The sequence below is a fragment of the Ciconia boyciana genome, chromosome 14 (assembly GCF_034638445.1).
Source record: "Ciconia boyciana chromosome 14, ASM3463844v1, whole genome shotgun sequence".
Taxonomy (NCBI): Eukaryota; Metazoa; Chordata; class Aves; order Ciconiiformes; family Ciconiidae; genus Ciconia; species Ciconia boyciana.
In genome coordinates, this window is record NC_132947.1 from 5,423,139 (window position 1) to 5,443,330 (window position 20,192).

Here is a 20,192-nt window from a genome sequence, read left to right on the forward strand (position 1 = left end):
AGTGCTGTAAGTACAGCTACATCTGATCGGTTTTGTGCTCACAATGGGGACAAATATTGGGGGAAGCTCCCTAAATGTTTTCACGGTAACTCTGCTTTGCACGTTCCTCACATCCTTCGGAAAGGCAAGCTGCTGACAGCTGTGCCACAATGAAACTGCAGTCAGAGACATGAGTTCCTTCAGATCCCAGCCAATGGAAAGTGTAATGACTAATGAAGTAATGACACGGAGAAGACAGCCCTGTTGAAGAATTTCTGTTGAGGAGCGTCTGAGACTCACAACAGTGATGTTCCCGGTCAGAAATGATCAGCTCATGCTTAGATCAAAGTGGATGTGCTGCTTTGATAGGCAGTGGGTCCCAACACCATATTTTAGAGAGAGTCCGAGGACAGGAGAAAGCACAGACCTTAGATCCACTGGTAAGGAAAGCAGAAGAGAGTTGTGAGTATTGCAAAGTAATCAGAAGAAGTAGGGCTGTAATTTAGGTGGGAATGAATCCTGCTGTATGCCAGACCCTGCACCCTGTAACCTCTTACAGAGTGCAAGTTCATTCCCTAGAGCGAAGCTGTATTTGCCCTGTGTGAGCAGAGCTGGAGAGAGAGGAGGAGACAGATGGGGCCCAGGCTGTGCAACTTCATCTGCACAGTGTGTCTGGGCAGCTGGGTTTTGGGGTTGTGCGAGGAGAAAGGGTGACATAACCTGTTAGGATGACTCATCATCAAAGCAAGGACGGTGCAGTTTCACCCTGGGCTGCTCACAGATTGATGCAGATTCTGCTCTAGCTTTGTGGTTTGCTCTGATCCAAACAGTCCAGTTCAAAACGCTTGCTTGACAGACTTTGTGCTACGAAACTGGAGTGTGACACAGCTATTGTAACTGCACGAAGCAGATCTGGAGATTTCTCAGACTACAGCTTCATCCCAATTTGGGCTATTTATGGAAGTGAGCAGGAAATCAGGTCTCTGGAAGTGGAGTAGAGCCTGATGAAATAGAGGGATTTTAGGATTTACTGTAGTCTTTTAGCATAGTATTGCTGCTTTGACAATTGCAACTTACTGCATAAACAAGGACTTAGCCTTGAAACTGCTGCCACTTCAGATCAGTCCAAGTAGGGCACTAGCATTTACTGACAATTATTTGGGTCAATTTTTGATTCCAGTTAATAAGCTGCTTCTACTAATAATATAATAAAATAACCCTGGAGATTCACAACACTCTGTAAAGAAAAATAACTTGCAGGCAGCTGCAATGTCCTTCAGCTGACTGTTAGCCATTCTTTCCTTTCTGGGCAGCAGGGTGGTACTGAAAATTTGTTTGATGTTTATAGGAGCTCTATGCAACTTTATTGCAGACAGGTAAGCAGTCTATTTGCAGCTGCCTTTTTGAAAGCACAGCTTTTCATCACTTCTCACTGGATTATATGTATTTATTTAAACTATTTTAATTTTGTTAAAATTAGCATAATTTGTTTTCCTCCCAGGCAGTTGTCTATGCATGCAGCAGATTCATTAATTCATTACTATTATTATTATTATTATTATTATTATTATTACCACCTTCTAATGTGCTCTACAGAAGTTTTATTTTACTGTGCTTTGGCAAAGTTCTAGATACCCATGTCTTCAAATTAAGGGATTATGGGGAAATTCCATACTCCTAGCAGAAATGGGGTGTATTTTTCTATCCCATAGTGCTAATATGCTAATAGGGCAACTAATTATCTAGAATTATGAGAGACACAAAGAGTTCAATGGACAGAATTAAAAACGAGCTTTCTAAAAACTTCCATTTTAGAATAAACTAATGGTTTGATAGAATTTTTTAACTCGAACATGAAACTCATATTAAAATATATCCAATAAAATAATATGGAAATTGTTTTACTGCAGTGAAAAAAAATCCTGTTTAAAATGCTCTTTTTCTGACTCTTCAGTTGCTCGGTTACACTCCAGCATAGCATCACTGAGTATTGTCCCACAGGCTATTTATAGGCATGGCATTTGTTTTATACAAAGAAACTCAATTATTAGTTTCAAAGAACATAATTTCTATCTATCAGATTGGTCAAACTCAAAAGGCCAATCTTTCTTCATGACAGTACTTTCTGCTATAAAGTTTTCAAAGTAAAGATGGATTTATTTTTTTTATCTCTGTTTAGGTGGAAATGGCAATTGGGATGTTGTCCATAACATTGGGAGCTCACTTGATGTTGCAGAATAGTCACCCAGATCTCTGTCTCCCTTGAGCATCTGTCAGGGCTTTGGAGCAGGGATATACCGAACCACAGACCTTTGTGCATGTTTCTGACATTTTATCATCTTTCATTCAATGACTTCTGCTGAACCTGGTTTGTACTCAGGAAAGCTTTAAAATGACACTACCAAATGCTGAATGAAAACCAGGCAGAATGGTAATATGTTTTGTCACAAACTTGGTTTACCAGAAAGGCAGCTGAAAACATCAGATTAGTATATTTTATGAGATTTGAATTCATGGATTGTACATGTTAGCTGAATGCATCTGTATGTTTAAGTTTATATTTATACCAGCTTTAGCTGACTTTCTTGGCAGTAGGATTTAGCTAGGTTTAGAGCAATTGCATAAAACATACATACCAGCTCAGATTTGCACCATGCGTAAATCAAGCGAAGATGGAGTTGCATTCAAGATGGTAAAACATCAAAAATTAAACTGCTTGGATTGATTGCAGCAGGGAGGAATTTGAAGAAAGACGTGCTTAATTCAGATACTTAATTTTCCTCTGTTTGGATTGAAGGTTTTCCTTTTTATTCATTTGATTGTTAGGTTTCTTCTTTTGCAATTATGCGTTTCCTATTGTCCTGAAAAAGACTTTGATAAAAAAGATGAAGAATTTTTACTTACCTTGTTCCATCATCTCCAGAAGACCTTTCTTAATGAGTTCATCCCGACCTTGTCGTGCTGTCATCTTCTTCTCCAGCACTGCACGAAGTAGTAGCATAACACAGCACCAGTTAACAACAGAGTATTCATATCATGGAGTAAGAAAGATGCAATGTGAAAATTCCCTCTAGTCTCAACTACTGTGTGCTTGGAAAGAACTGCAAGGATTTTGTTTTGGGGAGCATGGACTGGTCAGCCTGTTTGTGCCTTTTCCTTTGTTAAAACAGCTGTAAAATCACCCACATGTAGAGCTGAGATTTATGATCTAACCTACTGTCTGATCACACTGAGTGCAGAGTAACTGGGATATTAGAGCCTTTGTGCTGTTTAATAAGGCACATTGGGGCTGCCTCAGGAAGCGGTGTCCTTTACTGTGACGCTCCACAGGATATCAGGGCGAGTGGAGGGAATTGCACCATCCTATCTCAGGAAAAGGCAAGTGAGTTTGTCTCCTGACTGATCTCCTGGGACATCCCTGGAGACTAGCAAGAACATGCAGTGCTGTGTGCTGGGCTCCTTCACCACAGAAACAGCTGCTTGAGGGAAGGTATTTTACATGCTGTAGATCCCTCCTGTCACTTTTCACAATGTTACTGTGACCTATATAATCTTCACCCCAAATAAAAGGGGCAATGATACTTGGGGCCATAAATGTAGCCTATTTTGGAGAAGGGACAGCCCATGAAAAGCAGTCTGTGTCGAGGCTTGCGCTTCACTCTTGTATTTTGACCTTTTCTTCTAAGGTCAAATGTACTAGATTTTCTTCTAAATGTATTATAAATGTACTATATTTTTCTTCTAAATGTACTATATTTTATTATATAGAAAGTTGGCCTATATGGGCTCTTTCTAGACTTAAACACTATATAATCTGTAACATGCTGAAATCTCTGAATTAGGTTTAGATCAGGTCACCATTAACATTTCCTATGTAAGCAAATTTCACACAAGCTAAGCTTTGCTGTGTGCAGCATCCCTCTCTTGTTTTCATCCTACCTGCAGATGTCTGCTTTAGCTTCTCGTTTTTCTTTTTCCGCCACTTCCATGGCTTGAAGATCCTGCCCAGCGTTGCCAGTTTGCTGTTCCTCCTCACTGGCGGAGTTCGAATCCCTGAGACCAAGTAGTCAGAACGCATTGTAGGGGACTGCTCCATCTCATCTGAGAGGGGAAGAGAGGAAAGCCAGCTGTTAGACAAAAAGCTTCAGCGTAGACTTAAAAAGGGAAGGCAAATAGAGGCTCACCAGCTAACAAGCATTCAGTCTAGTCACCAAGATAAGCAGTGCAAGACTTTGAAAGAAAGTCTCTGCATTGCTGGAGCTGGCGGCCAGGCTGAGGGATGCCAGCCAGAGAGGCGTTCAACCTCACTGTGCCAGCCTGGTGCTTCCTACCAGCCCCTCTCTTGACTCTGGTCTTGCACAGTACCTGTCTGGGTGCCAAATATTTCAGTATCTCAACTGCTGCTGTCCCTCGTGGATTAATCAGGGCTATTAGGGCCGTAGAGAGGGGGATGAATTTGTACACCCTATGCTTTATTCCATTGCTTTCGTACCTTTGTCCATGCCTGCTACTCACCAAGGTAATGCTGTTACTCTCCCTCCAAAGGGCTGTGTGTAACTGCATTACAGCCTTCTGAAACGTGGAGAGCTGAGAGCTCCCAATAGCTTTAATAGGAGCAGTAGAAATTTAACACATCTGTAAATCAGGCCCATGTGGCCTCCAGTTAATCACATAAAGGTAATGTTCATTTAGAAAAATTTAGATCTTTATGAAAAGCTGAGAGGAAGTGTGAGAAAGCTCAGGTCCCTTCTGAATTCCTAGCTTACAGTTCTGTTCTCAGGCCACAGGATACTCCTGCCTTTTAAATGAACTCTTTTCACATGAGCTAACACAGAACACACTGACTTGTGTGAGCTAATGCAGATCTTTTCTATAAGAATAGTTTGTTTGATATGTGCTACGTAAGTAAAATCCTAGAACTATTGTGCAAATTTATTCCTTGAGGAAGCTAAAGGGAAAATTCTTTCCCTTTTGTCCAGCCAAGCCACAGGAGTTCAGAGATAATGCTTCAGCTGGAAAAGCAATTTAGGTATTTTTATATTTTGTCTTGAAAATACACTGTAAGTTTTGCTTATAGATAAGTCTTGCATAAAACAATACATACTGACTATTCACAGTTGCGTGCTAGCCAGTACCATGAAAGCAGTACAGTTCCATAAATGGGATTATTGATGGCTTTACTGAGCTTTGTATTTGAGCACCAATACAGTGATTGTTAAAAGAGAAGCTGCCATCAGTCATCAGACATGCTACATGAATAAAAACTGAATGACAATTTGTATTTTTTTCAACAATCAGTTATGATTTAAATGAGCAATGTGGAGCTATGAACATATGCACATTTCCAAGTAATTTCTCTCTGGAACCACAACATTTATCATAAATTGCTTTATGACTGCAAGATAAAAACTGTAGAGCATCTTCTAGGCTTTAAGTTAACACGGTGAAAATGCTTAAATCACAGCATGGAGGTGGGGAATCCAAGTAAACAGGAAACAATTTTTGGAAGATTATTAAACACAGCAGGGGAATGAACACATTCCTCCTCTTCCATTTAATTTTGAAAATACTGGTAATAGAGATGAATCATTCAGTGGAGACAAACTAAAGACTTGGCCACGTGAACTATGAGAGCAGAGAAAAAGCTGTAACAATTCCCGCCCCCCCCCCCCCCCATTGTGCGTGCACAGTGAATTTCTCTTTCTGTGTACTGAATTTAGAGCATCTTTTGTCTCATTCCACAGAGTTTATCTTGGGGTTTAATTTAGAAGAGATCTAAAATGTATGTAAAAATATATTTTTGCCTTGGAAAGAATGGTGTCTACCCAAGGTGATATTTATGATTTACAGTTTGGAGGTCAATATTAAGTTGAGAGCAGAAACTAGCAATAAGCCTAGCACAGAAGGAGGGCAGTATCCTACAGACCACAGCTGGAGTGCCAAGATATCATGCTCCTTTCCTAATTGCATATTCAAAAATGAGAAGTATCACAGAAATGAGCTTTGAAGAAGTAGAGCTGCTCTTGATTACAGAGATGGCAATGAGAATGGAAAATGGCAGAGTAGATCCGCTATTAATTTGCTATTATGATTACTTTAAAGCTGTAATAGAAGCCTCAGAAAATAACATTTGGCCATTTCTTGTGACATCCTTGAGTGGGAATGGAAATGTTCACAAAATTAGCTCATCAGAAAAGAGCTGTAGATCAGACTGTAAATCAGACCCTTGTCTACAAGGGAAGCTACAGTGGAGTAGGACAGCCTCAGCTTAGCCATCCCTGGAGACCAGTGGAGACTGCACTGGTGCTCAACCACTTCCTACCATCCCAGGAATTTCTCAAGCATGTAAGTGAAGATTAAATATGAAGCTGATTTAAAGCAGTACCTTGGCAAGTAACTGATCCTACTGCATTTCATTCAGGATGTAGGTGTCTGCAAAGTGGTTTAGGCATCATCCACATGTTTTGTTTAACACTGGTAGCATGAGATCATTTTACCTTTTTTGCCAGATAGCAGGGGATGTAGACAGAACCAGGAAGCCGTTCAAACCAAACCTGTGTGCCTCTAGCAATGTTTATTATCCCAGATATTCCTCTAAGAAAGAGAATGGGGAGATATTGCAAAGACACTAAGAATTTCCGAAGTGCCCTGTAGTGATCAGTGCTTCTATGGTTTCTACCAGCCCTGTCAACTGGGCTTCCATCCCCTTCTGCCCTCTTGGTTGTGGAAATGTAAGGATTTTATGCCTTAGACTTTGGTTACAGACAAAATACAGATAGAAATAAAATGTCAAAGAAGGAATAGTAGCTAAAACAAAAGTTCCAGTGGAGGTTTTTGTGGGCTTTTTAACTTTATTAATGCTTCTCATATAGTACAGACAGTTCTTAAGCAAATGGTTTTATCACCTGGTACATTCTCACCATATGCAGTTCCTACACTGTGCATTTGGAGAGACGGACACAAATAAAAATAGATAGAGACACAGTAAGACAGATGTCCTGAAGTCATAAATAACAAGGAAATGGTCTCACTGGCAATAAGAATCACAAGAAAGCCCTTGGAGCTCCTCATTTCCAGTCCGTTCGTTTTTTCTTGGTTGTGGGTTGGCTGCTTGGGAGATAAGAAGTTGACAGCACAAAAAGCAGTTCCCACGTACAGCAATGAATACTGAAGGAGAAGGCGCACCTAAATATCAGCCAGTTCCTGCAGCCAACAAGCTGCCAAGACTTGCCAACCCTCCAACCACTCTGTGAAATATTCAGCACATTTTTTAATCTGCAGTCAATATTTTAATTATGCTAACTGTTCTGTGGAATAATGCAGTTCTTTCTCCCAGAGCCTGATAGCCTGGGGCCAGGCCATGCAATTACATAGAGGATGTCTGCAAAATATAAACAGCCAAGAGCCAAGTCAAGGCTCTCCATATCAGCAGGGAGAAATGAGCAACAGCTTAACTAGCTGTGTAATGTAGAAGGATGAGGGGCAGTCATTATTACAGGGTCAAGCGAGCACAACCTTAACCCACAGCACAGCAACGTAACCCTACCCAGCAGAGGCAAGCCAGGCTCTGCTTGGCCATTGCTGCTGAGACAGACCAATTGGTCCCACACTGTCCCACAAGGAGACAGTCGTCAGCCCTGCGGGGCCAGAGCATTTTGCCCTGACTGAAGCTTGTTGGCTGTTTATATAGAAATTACTTTCAAGTCCCTGCTGTACCCTGTTGAGGGCAAAGGCTTTGGTGCTGGAGCTCCAGATCCAAAACAATCCCCTCATACATCACACAGTTATAATCTGCTCTGTGTGTGTCAAAGGGGTGGAAATGAATGTGGCTGTGCCCCTGCTGATGATGCTGGGCAAGTGCTTCTTACAGCGCTAGCTGGGGTAATTTCTAGAGGTCCTAACAGTGGTCGAGAGTGTGAATGGCTAGATGTCTGAGACATCCCAAATCAGATGAGGGGAGAGGTTCTGACCTGACAGGTATTGCTCTGCAGTACTGTTCTGGGCTGCAGAATAAACCAGGCAACAGAGAAGAAGGAAACAAACCATAGTATTCATTACATTTGGCTGCAGGCTCTAACCCTTCGAAAGTCTGAGCATCTGCAGCTTCTGTTTACATCAGCAGCAGTTGTGGTGATCAGTCTTTCTGAAAAATGCTCCATTGCTTTTTTCTTTAAAATATTGTGGTGACATAAATAGAATACTCTTCCTGTTACTCCCTGCTCTATAGGAATTGTGCATGGATTGTGCACTTTTTCTGCACGTAGAGGCACTCCCATTTACAGATGTCAAGTCCTGACTCTATCTCCTCCAGCCTCCCACAGAAGTGGGGCAGGTTTACTGGGAGTACTGTGAAGTTTGAGTCCTGGATGCGTGATGGAAGAGTGCTCTATGCCTGCGCATAGCCTTCATTTGTACAGCAGATGGTTTTGGTGCTGAGACAATCATGTCTGGAGACATGAAATTTCATGTCTGTGAAATTGAGCACTGGGTTCAGTCAGTTGGGTCTGTCTTCTTGGGTTTTTCATGATGAGCCAAAGAGTCTGTAGCTTGATGCCTGGGTTGCTGATTGTAACAACTGCAGGCTGCACTCTGCAGGGTGATGTATAGCAGTTGGGAACATCAGGAACGCAGAGCCGAGTTATACTGACCTTGCCACGGAGAGACACTCTAAGAGACTTGGGATGCCCTCTTGTGAATATGCAAATTGCAGTGAGAAGTTTATGGGAAGATGAAGGATGCTGAATTTTAATGTGCTGGGAATTTTGGTAACTTAAATTCATGGTAATGGAAGTTGTGCCTTGCTAAATCCTCTGTGTACACTGTTAGGAGAAGGACCACTGAAAAATCTGCAACCTGCAGGCAGTTTAAAAATAACACAGCAGACAAGAGCTGCAGGCAAATTTGTAAGGCAGGCGTGCTCTGTTTTCTGATGAATTGGTTTGTAATGCAGCTCTGCATGTTCTCCCCTTTGTTGTCATTGCATCTGTCTTTGCAATTCATATGCAGAGTTAAAAAAGGAAAAAAAGGTTCCCTTTGGTCCACTCCAGAGGGTAGAGACAGTGAGTGGAATCAAAATGACCTTTTTGGCTTTTGGGGTAGAGGTGCCTTTACCATTACTAACTTTCAGTGCTGCCTAGAATTAGTGTCTGCCTCTAAAAAGGATGTTAATGATGATATCACAGGGAGAGCTGAGGTTCATGTCTACTGCTGGTCAGTCCTGAATCATGCAAGCCAGACATTTGTGAGTTAGCCAAGAAACAGCACTTCTCTCTATACAGAGGGTACTTTCTATCTAGTGAGAGAAACCTGCGGGGGAAAGTAAGCAGAAAGGTTGTCTTGGTTTTAGAGTAAGGACTATCCTGAGCTTTGGGAAAGAGAATTAGCAGCAGGAACAAATGCCTTTTTCCTTAGTTTAGCATCCTAAAAGAGGAAGAACTGATCACAATAGTTCAATCTGCAGGATAGGGGTAAATTGTTTGTGTCTAGGAGCCTTTGAACACTTCTGTTATGTTCCAGAGAAGCAGAACTCAAACTGAAGAGCTTTTTTATTGCACTAGTTAGATGTTTCCTGTGATGGAGCTCTCCCTTGTTCTAAAAATGTTTCCTGTCACCTGCATTTCTGCAGACATGCTCTCTTTCTTGACTCTTTTTGAAAGAAAACTGCAGTGGAATGTTCCAGTTTGAACTCTCCATTTCAGTTTTTTGAACATGTAGTATTTTGATTTTTCCAATTTTAAAGGACTGTTAGAAATTAAAATTAGAAACGAGAAAAAAGCTTTTGATGACCCTGAAATTTATTTATTTTTTTGAAGGACTTTGTATTTGAAGCTGTGAATGTTTCAATATTATTTTGGGTTGGTTTGGAAAAATTTACACAGAATCCTTTGTAAAACAGAAAACCTAATTCCTAACAGTTTAGTTATTTAGAAGAGGCAAGGTACCTGTAGTACATTATTGAATGTAATCATAAGCTAATTTTGGATGCACAGCTGCTGATGTGCCATAGATTGTTGTTCTGACACATCATATTTGTTACACCAGAAAAATATTGGAACGAAGTAGGGAAAATTACAGACTTGAGGTGCAAATGCCTGCAAATTTTTAGGTTTTGTATGGTCAACAGTGTAGGTAAAAATGGCCTGAATTCTTATCTCTCTGTTCTCAAAATTGTAATCCTTTATGTTCACGATTTCCCGCCTTGGATTTCATCTCACCCAATACTTTAATCCCATAAGGAAGCAGATGGATAATGGTCCAGGTTCATCCACGTGGTAACTACGTCATTCATTGAGTTACCTTGGGGGGAAAATCTGGCACAGTAAATTTGTGCAGACTTCAGACTCATGGAGATAAATGAAGGCAGGGTGAAAATACTAAGATAAATGGCAGAATGACAAAGGGGAATAGAGTCCTTTATGAGCACCATACCCAAAACAGCTCTGGGTTCAGCTTCCACTGAGTACAGGTTGTCCTTGGGCTGTATCACCTTTCTTTTAGCCTGGTGGTATGAATCCTGATTAGGGTTTTATACTTCCCTGCATGAAAATGCAAGTTACTGTGCTTTCCTTTCTACCCTTCATGTGGTCTCCAGAGTTTGAGCTTCCATTTTCACTTCATACTCAAATGTTTGCTATGTATCCTTGTTCTATAATTTCCACTGCTCTTTAGTATGTTAAATTATGATTTAACATTTTTCTTTAATTGAAGGAGGAAAAAAACCCCAAAACATAATTTGTGGGTGGTAGAAGGGGGCTGTGCTTGCCAAGGAAGTTTATTTCCATTCTGTCATGCTGAGCATCGCTTCAAAGTATTTGGATTTTAAAACGAGCTTTAGCTGAAATGAACGAGGAAACAGATTATATTTATCAAAGGAAAGAGAGCAGGGAAGTGGCAACTCCAGCTAAATCTCTTAGATAAAAATACGCTTTATATGCTTGAGATTTGTGATTTCTTCCAGAAAATGTTCCTTCAGGAAGTTGACATATCACCTAACAGCATTACCACCATATGAGCCAAGGTGCAAAGAAATTAATCAGGAACCCTTCATGCTTTTGGATCATTGTGTCAAGTCCCAATAGCACTTTTTGTGATTTACAATGCATGGTGTGACATTAGCAATTCATTAACAAAATAATTTTTTCAGTGTTTGCGTAAAGGAACCCACAACAAGCTTTACTTTGATAAGGAAGAACTAAATAACAGTAAGAAAATGAGACTAATGAAGGATTGCTGTATAATCACAATTCAGTTACCTGAGCCTGTACAATATCTTCTTTGGAGAGGGGAAACTTGACATTTGCATGCCTCACCCAGTGAGAGCTTGCTCAGGCACCAGACAGAGCAGCGTCTCCTTAGAGTCACAAAAAATCTATTCAAATAAAGTCAAATGAGCAGTTCCTCTGCAGAGGGCCAAGAGCCAGGCTGTGCACCAAGCCTTGTCCATCCTGCATCTGCAAAGGGTTTTGTACCACACAGGTGTTACAAATTCCCAGGACTGGGCAGTTTCCCCAAGCCTCTTGGAGAGATGCTGCTCTGTGGAACAAAGGGAGGCCAAGCCCAGGAAGTACAGGAATGGCTCAAATTAGGCTTTCCATGCACTTGGAGTACTAAAGCTGTTGTCTGCACTGCAGGACCACTGTCTCATCACCTGCAGTTGTTTAATTAGCCGTAGCCTTGCTGCAAACCTGTTGAAAGGATGTTTTTTATAGCTTCCTCAGGGAGTCTGCAGACTGAACCACCACCCTGTGCTGTCTCTCAAATCCATTTCACTGCAGCTTATCCCTGATAGCAGTTACATTTAGAGGGACATGTAATACCCACAGAAGCCATCCATGTAAGAGCACCATACTTGCTAACAGGGAACTATACATTGCTTTTTTCTGGGATTCATGCCCCAGAATTGACCTGTTTATAGAGTTTCTTCTGTTCATGGGAGTCTATGTCTGTCAGACATATAATCAGCTCTAACTTTATATCCATCCCAAACTTGTATATTAGAGAAATAACCAATGCCTCATGTCCTATGCACTTTTATGCCCTTGTAATTTAACGCATAATTTCCTTCTTTCCTTGAACGCACCACAGCTCTCTGTTGGTGTTCTGTCACTGTTCAATGCCACTACTGCAGATAGAAAACATTCTTTCTGCTTTGTGAAATGCAAGAGCATCTGCCTTTTTTTTTCCTTTATCACTCCTGCTGCTTTGCACTTTCACTTTCCTTACAGCCATTGGCAACAAATACACATTAGTCAACAGTCTCTGGTGCATATTCCAGGCCTGCTATACAGAATAGGACAGAGATTTGGAAGAAGAAATACTTAAACAACAAAAATATGACATAAACCAGAAAAGCTACAGAGAAAGGTAGATAGAAAACAGGCACAGTGACTGAATTCAACTTTTGTCTAAAGGTTATGCATCCAGTTTGGCTCCTTGTAAAACTGTTATAAAGCTGCTAGTGATTTTTACATTGGGTTGGTATGTAAATTCTGATGAAACCCTTCTTAGGAGGTCATATCACCTGAATGAATGGTTAAATACTTTCTAGAGATGGCTTGGTCTGCTGCACATAACATTCTGTAAACATGAGACACATGTAGGAAATACTTTGAGGGTGGCATTGTTTTTAAAGATACAGTTGTCCCACTGTCTACTGGTATTTTCCAAAGAAGCAATTATACTAAATACTCAGCAGTCTTCAAAAGACAGCAAGGTACCACAAACCCTCTGTTGTCCTCAGCATACTTGAAAAGACACACACATATGTGCATACACACAGAGCAGAAGGTCAGACAGTACAAAGGCTCCATGGGCGATGGCACTTCTCACCTGTTAAATCTTGTGTTAAAGTTAGCATTACCTGCTCCTTACCATGGCACTATCTCAAGGCTCAGATAAGGGCTTTAAAGCACTGATCTAACAAAACTGCAACATGCTTAACTGTAGAGATCTGAGTACCTTTAAAAATTAATGAGTGCCTGGGAGGTCCATACGCTAAAAATTGAGATTCTGCTTCCAAAGAGAGGGGCTCTGGGTAACAATCTTTAAAGTGCTAATAGAGCAATATGCCTTCTAAAATGAAATTCTTTACTGGTTGAGGGCCAAGAGAAATAATTGCTTATCAAATTTACTGTAGCGATTATCACTATTTGTCTGAAACAAGACCACAGTCTATTCCTAATGGGAATGGCGGGATCTTCAGGGCAAGGAATGAGCATGGAAATTACTCAAAAGATAGAAAGCTGTCTCCTCTGCAGCTCTTTGAATGACTCCATTCCAGGTTGTTTTCCTCTTGTATTATAGGAGCTAGGAAAAATAAACTACTGAGTTGTAAGCCTTGCCCTGTGTAAGAAACAGAAGAATAGAGGGACAATGTCCCACATGGCAACAACAAAATGAGAATTTGGCAGGAGAACAGTGATCTCTGTGCATTAACTCTCTATATCACCCAGCAGCCAAGCAGGGATAACAACTATGAAAGTAACTGCTGTTCCTTTTGCTAATGTAATATATTGGCTGTGTCTACATTAGCAAGTAATGCAGCCCATTAGAAGTAGGTCTGTGAGCAGCTGGTGCTGAAGGACTCAACATCTTCTGGCGTGCGTTTGTTACGTAGTGTGATCTTGGGACTCTAACTTGACACAGAATGAGCTCTTTCCTTACAAAGTGCAAAGAAAACAAGATTCTTCTTTAAAACAAAAATGCCAACCAAACTAAACAACCGCCCTTCCAAAAATGAACTAAGAATTCCTGTATCTTCTTTCTAGAGGAAGGATAAAGATCATTATTTCTCTTACTAAATTACAAGACTCAAATGCCCCTAAACACACATGCAAATTCCTATGAGTTGTTTCTGAAAGTCACTAACTGTCATCAAGACTTTGGCTTTTAAATTTTTGGTAAAGTAAAAATTCCCTTGTATTGTGTTTTAGCCCATATTACAGCTTACCTGAAATGTCCATATACTATACTTGTCTGTTATATATCCCTATGTCCAGAATGGCCAATATCTTCCTAGAGCCCTCGAGCAAGACATTTTAGCATCAATGAAATTTCTATGCATAAATTAACAAAATAAATATAATTACAATTTCAGACTTGCCAGAATGACGCTATGGTTGTGAGAGAAAAAGCAAATTTACTCTAATGCACAGGTAGATGAGTTTCTTTTAGCTTGTTCTTTTTCTGAGGTTTATAGTGCACTGAATTTAGTGGAGAAAGGGCTTTGCATTTAACCAGAGTTCTACTGATTTCATTAATTGGAGTGAGTCTTTGTGCAGTTCAGTGCAAGAACTGAGTTTTGTATTAATTTTTTACTACGTAAAACATTCTTTCCACACAAACTAGACAATTGTTACTAAAAACAAGTCAGCAAATGCATCATCATAATTTATTGATATTGTTACATTTGAAAGAAGGGGAGAGAAATGTCTTAAATACCATTTTAACATTCATGTTCTTTTCAAGGAGAAACTTGGTGGGCTAGTTAGGTTGTACTTCTTACAACTGCAAAGGTCACATAATAAACCTCAACAATATGTTTGCAGATGGTTACTATCTCTAGGAATATTAGGCAACAATATGTAAAAGCGTGATGTTTAATGACTATAGTGCTTACACCATCTTGGAAAGAACTACCTTAAACTGAAATAAACAGAGGAGGAAGGAGGTAGCATACAAGCATATTCAAAGCAGGTACAAAGAATGCCATGAGCTAAACTAAAATGTAAATGATAACTGCTGAGAAATGGCTTTTTTGATATTTTAAAAGTCTACTGGCAGCATTTGCATTTAAAAGTCTATAGCAGCATTGGTAAAGATTCCCCACATCTGCCTTTAAGTGCCTGGAAGGTTTTCCTAAGTGTCACCATGTGGCTAATGCGTCAGGCATTGTCCTGCTCACCCTAGATCAGCCTGTGGATGAAACAAGAGAGGCTGCAGCAACTCTGAGTTGCACAAGATTTTCCTACTAATAAATTTTCCCATAGCTTTGTCAAGGCAACTTAGTGGTTGGGGCCAGCATGGTGGATGTGGAGCAGCTTAAATCTGCCTTGGTATAGCAAACCCTCTCTGTACCATGTTTCACTTACATACAGAAGTTGCTGATCAAAATCCTGTTCTGCACGTTTTGTCTGAACAGGTGAGATTGCCCAGGTTCTACATTTACAGACTTAGTGTATAATATAGTGGTGTGAAAAAAAAAATTATGAGATTCTACAATATTGAGAAGTGTCTCGGGAGCACATGATTACACTTCTATTCTGCTGGTCAGTGCTTATGCCAAAGAACAAAAAATAACTACCGGTTTCAAAATTAAAAGCATGTCAGGAGGCTCTGTCTTTGTAGAGACAAGTTTTGTTAATTTTACTGGCAACAGGTTTTAAATTCACATTTTTTTAAGACTAACAATCCCAGATATTTCTTTGGTTTCCAGCTCTTGATTTTCATTTGGGTCATGTTTTCGAGAAGGAATCATCTAATGAATGTTTTTCTAACATTTGCCTTTCATCAGCAAGAATATTTGGACTTTTTCCTCTTGTTTCCTTCTTTTTTTTTTTTTTGCTTTAGTTTTTATTTTATTATTTTTTTATGCAAAATGGATAACGAGATCTGTGACAAAACTTTTGTTTTAAAAACAACATAGAATATGAACTGAATTTCTATTTCAATGCATGAGGTTTTTATTAAACAAGTAAATAATAGTCTTGTTCATTTCAACCATCTCCTGGGCCTGTTTTTATAAGTCTCACAAAGCCCAAATAGCATTGAAGGAAAACCAGCATGGAATATTTTCACCCTGTCTGACCTAAATTTATGTATTTTTTAGTTCTTCCAAGAGAAAGAGAAGTGGAATAACTACTCCCTCCTCTCAGTTTCTTTTCAGCTTTCATATTTTAACTGTGTTCTCAGCTGCTTGCATGAGTCATGGAGAGCTGGAAACAAGACCCCCCCACAATATTATAATAACTGCTTCCTTATGAGGAGGCCTATGTGTGTTTTGGGGTATACCACTAAAAAGCCACAAAAATCTCCTGAAAGCTTCTTTGTGCCAGGAACCTACATGGGAGCTAACAGAAGAAGTATCTTAGCTGCAAAAACTGATTACTTATGAGTGTAATGAAAACTGAGATATTTAAAGATTTCCATATCACTCTGTCTTGAAATTTATACTATTGTTCTTCGGCATTTGCAGAGATTTCAGACTGCTGTTGACTTTGTAGATTGTTTTGTGTAATGATGGTATTGAATTTCACTGGTCTAGGCATAATTTGGATTTGATTCTGTGATGTTCCAAGAAACTCTGAAATCCACAGGCTTTTATGAGAACTGGAAGGGTGTTCAGTGCTTGCCAGGCTGATTCATGCTATTCCAAGCTAACATGTTCATCATTGCCTGCTCCTTCCTATACAGTGTAAGGTATATCCAAACTAAATCTCTGTTTGAAGCTACCTGTAATATTATATTTAGAAACAACAGGGGAAGCTCATGGCAGAAAACCATTCTTCATTCTGCAATCCCATAACTTTTTTTTCGAATAAGCCAGATCCCTCATGCTTTGGCTCATGTCTAGACTGAGGAGACCATATCAAACCAGGTCAAGCATCTTGTGCAGTAAGAGAGGAAAAAGAAAGAAAGGTCAACTTACTCAAGCATAAGCCAAATTCACTGTCAGGTCAAATGGATTCATACAGCAAATGTAACAGTAAAAAAATGTTGTGAAACACATTAACAGAGGATATTGGTATCAAATGTGCCTGTCAGCTCTATTGCATTTATAGACATGTATTATTATGCTTTCTACTGCCCTGTTTCAGTCATGTTAGCTTGAGCTTATCTGCCTCTAACATAGAGCTTCAGTCCTAAATTCATGAACATAAGGTCACACAAGGAGTTTGTCACACTGAAATTACATCTCCCCATCAGAGATTATTCCCTTTCTCACTGGGCTACCCTTCCTCTTCTCTACACACATTCTGCTTTTACACCCAATTCTGTGTTTTGCTATCATTTCACCATTTGTACAGATCTGACTACTTATCCTGCAGGCAGCCTTCTCTTCCTGCTCCGTACAGTTTACCGACCCTCTGGACAATAACAGTCTGACTTTAATCAAGACTATGCAGGAAAAGCCTTTCTTCTCAGAGAAAGCTTTTAGACGTTACAAGTATTCAGGATTGGTTTACCACATTGGGTAATGAAGCAGAGCTAAAAATACCATATGTTCCTTTGACATTGCCCATTCATTACAATAAATGACTGAAATTTCTGTGACTGCAGAACAAAACATGTTTTATGTTTTTGCTTTTAAGTGAAGCTGTGTATAAAGCTCTTTGCCACTTGGAATATCCTCTTAGTGTTTTACATAAGAGGATAACAAAGTTTATTTGGAAAATGCAGAGAAGCCTACGGCTTGTTTTCCTCTCATTTTCTTAAACAAATGAGGAGAGATCTTAGAATGTGAGATTGTAGAAGTGTAACTGGCCAAATTTTCTCCATTATGAGAAAATATAGTGAGGAAATCTGTTGAGACTGCCCTTCAGAACATCACCTCTTATTGGCAATTCACTGCATTGGATAAGCAGAAGCCCTTTCAATCATCTTCAAGCCTCCTATGCAATCTGTGTAAGTCTGTTTCAACAACTGAGATGAGATTATCAAAGCATGAGAAAGAACTGACACATAGGACCAGATTGTTTGAAGATGTTTATTTTAAGCCATTGCACATAGTCTCATTCACCATTTTTGTTTTTTGAGCTCAGAGAAAGAGATAATTTTTTTTTCCTCCAGTAATTAAAACTCTGAAGGCGGACGCTCTTGCCTGTACAATAAAAGAACTTACAATATTTTTTAAAAGTTAAAAAAAAAACCAGCATAAAAAACTCAACTAATTTCTTCCTTTCAAGTGGTGAAATTATCTAATGCTATTAATAGAAGATTCTTTCTTGGTGGAAAATTTATTCTTCTATTTAAAGCTACTGAGGAAATGCTTGAGAGAACAAAAAATTATGATTCTGACATCTGGCTACTGGTATAGCCTTTGGATGATGAGTTCAGAAAGTGGCTCTAAAATGAATACGTTTATTTGGAAATAAGGCAGAATGATCAACAAGACATCCTTTCTCCACACAGTTGCATGCAGTGGCTGCATACTTGCTAGAAGCCCACCCAGCTTGTCCCTTAGTGCTGAGGGAAGCAAATTTGAGGATATCAGATTGACAGCACTGAAAACCACGGATTTTTCTTCATGCAAAGTAATAGGCACAGCTCATGAAGCAGCATAACTTCCCTGTGCTGTTGATCAGTGAAGCCTGACCCTAACCTAAATGGCCCATGATTAGCAGAGCAGGTGTTAGTCTGTCCCTGTGATCTTTCTGCAGAGGTATGAAATTGATACTAGCTCTGACAACATTTTGTGTGGGCACAGGACGAAGAATACCTGTCACAATAAATCAGCAAACAGAATACCTCCCTACAAGTTTAAAGAGGACATTTTATACCAAATAGCTCATATCCTGCTTCCAGGCACCTGATCCATTAGGCTTTAGTTCTTTGACACGAGCTGGCACGCAGTGATTTTGTTCACATGCTGACCACACAGCCCAGGTGCTGTTCTAGCAGTTTACTCTGGAGTTATGAGAGTTACGTGCCTTGAGCATTCCTGGTGGGATCACTCAGAGATCACATTTGCAAAAACACATGGGTATGTTACCCAAAACATGTGATTCACAATAAAACCACCAAAACCAGAACAGAATGCTTAAAGTTGAAAACAAAACACATCTTATGATTTTGTTCTTTCTTTTCTTTAATAAGGAAATGGAAACGAGATATTTGTAAAATGTACAGTGAAGCATTGTGCTAGACATGTCTGAGTAACCAAAACAAGCCAGGGTGCTTAAATATCACTGCAGCATTTGTATAGCTATGAGCTCTAAAGCGGAGAGCTAAGAAGCACTATCAGCTAGCAGGGTGCTGGATGGAAGGAGTTATATATTTCCATGATCTATGCATGGTATTGAGTTAGATATAGCAGCTCAGATTCCCTAACACAGCTTCTCTTCCACAAGGTAGATAAACCCTTAGAAGATACAGACACTAACAAGTAGGCCTAGGTTTAGAAAGTCTTGGGCTGGTATCCAATAAATCTAGTTTCAGGACATTTAGTATGAGATCAAAACTATCATGGTCCCAATGATACAAAGTGCAGATCCACTAGAAATTCATTATGCCCTCTCAAAAGTGTTGAAAAAATGTTGATCAGTCAACTTTGTTGCTGCAAGCTTTTTGCTGGATCGGGTGTCATTTGTCTGCGCCACTTGTGCTTTATGCCATATCAAGCATTGTCTGTCTTCCCACAGTTGGCATCAATCTGGCATAAAAGTACAGAGCTGGCATAAACTCTGTATCATAGCTCTGGCTGATTTGACGGAATTATGATCATTTGCCCATGCTTGATATGGATGCAACCTGTACTGCTGTTAAAAACAATCGTGCACACATCTGGTGTTAACATCAGCCTCTCATACGACAGCAGAGCCTGTCGGTGCCAGAAGGTGATGTGAAACTAATGGAACGTCTCTGCCTGCTGCCCCAGCACAGAGATCTGGGTGGCAAGAAGCAAAATGAGACATCACATGGTGGCTCTAGCCTCTGTACAGATCACTTCCGCTCAGTGACCTCAACTTTCAACAGCAGCTTATGTGCTACATGAACAGCAAGGAGAGTATTTTTGCAGGGCATGAGCCTATGCTGCGCAGCTGCATCCAGCAAGGCAACAGGGTAATGCAGAACAGCTCCATTTTCAGAGCAAAATAGACCACCCTTTTCCTCATGTATGCTTTTCTTTGGTTTTGGCTTTGGGCTTTTTGCTTATGCACTACAAATGCATGCATGCGCCACCCTCCCCAAATTCGGTAGATATTCTATAATGTGTCTGTATGTACGTAGTATATCTCTACAGTATGTATGCATGCATGCAATATTATACATTATATTACTTAATTACATATAAAAAAATCTACAAAAAAATTCAAGAAGTCTGCTGGTAATATGGATTTGATTATAAAATAGCTATTTCTTATGTAGGTCAGAGTCAGAGAGGGTTTGGGAGCTTGATTTTAGGGTGGCATAGTCAGCATCAGAGATCTTCTAAATCCAGCTAAGCTACTTAGCAGATGTGCCCTAGCAGAACCCAGTGCAAAGTTTGACTAGCT

The 20,192-nt window shown here is 39.9% G+C and overlaps 1 protein-coding gene across 1 annotated transcript in view; it reads right to left on the reverse strand.

The window, feature by feature from the left end:
- PHACTR3 (phosphatase and actin regulator 3) overlaps positions 1-20,192 on the reverse strand; it is a 111,639-nt gene that overhangs the window by 49,723 nt on the left and 41,724 nt on the right. The window contains exons 2-3 of the mRNA XM_072879514.1: positions 3,919-4,080; positions 2,884-2,961 (exon numbers count right to left, since the gene is read on the reverse strand). Of these exons, the coding sequence (XP_072735615.1) occupies positions 2,884-2,961; positions 3,919-4,080 (240 nt within the window). The remainder of the gene's footprint in view (positions 1-2,883; positions 2,962-3,918; positions 4,081-20,192) is intronic.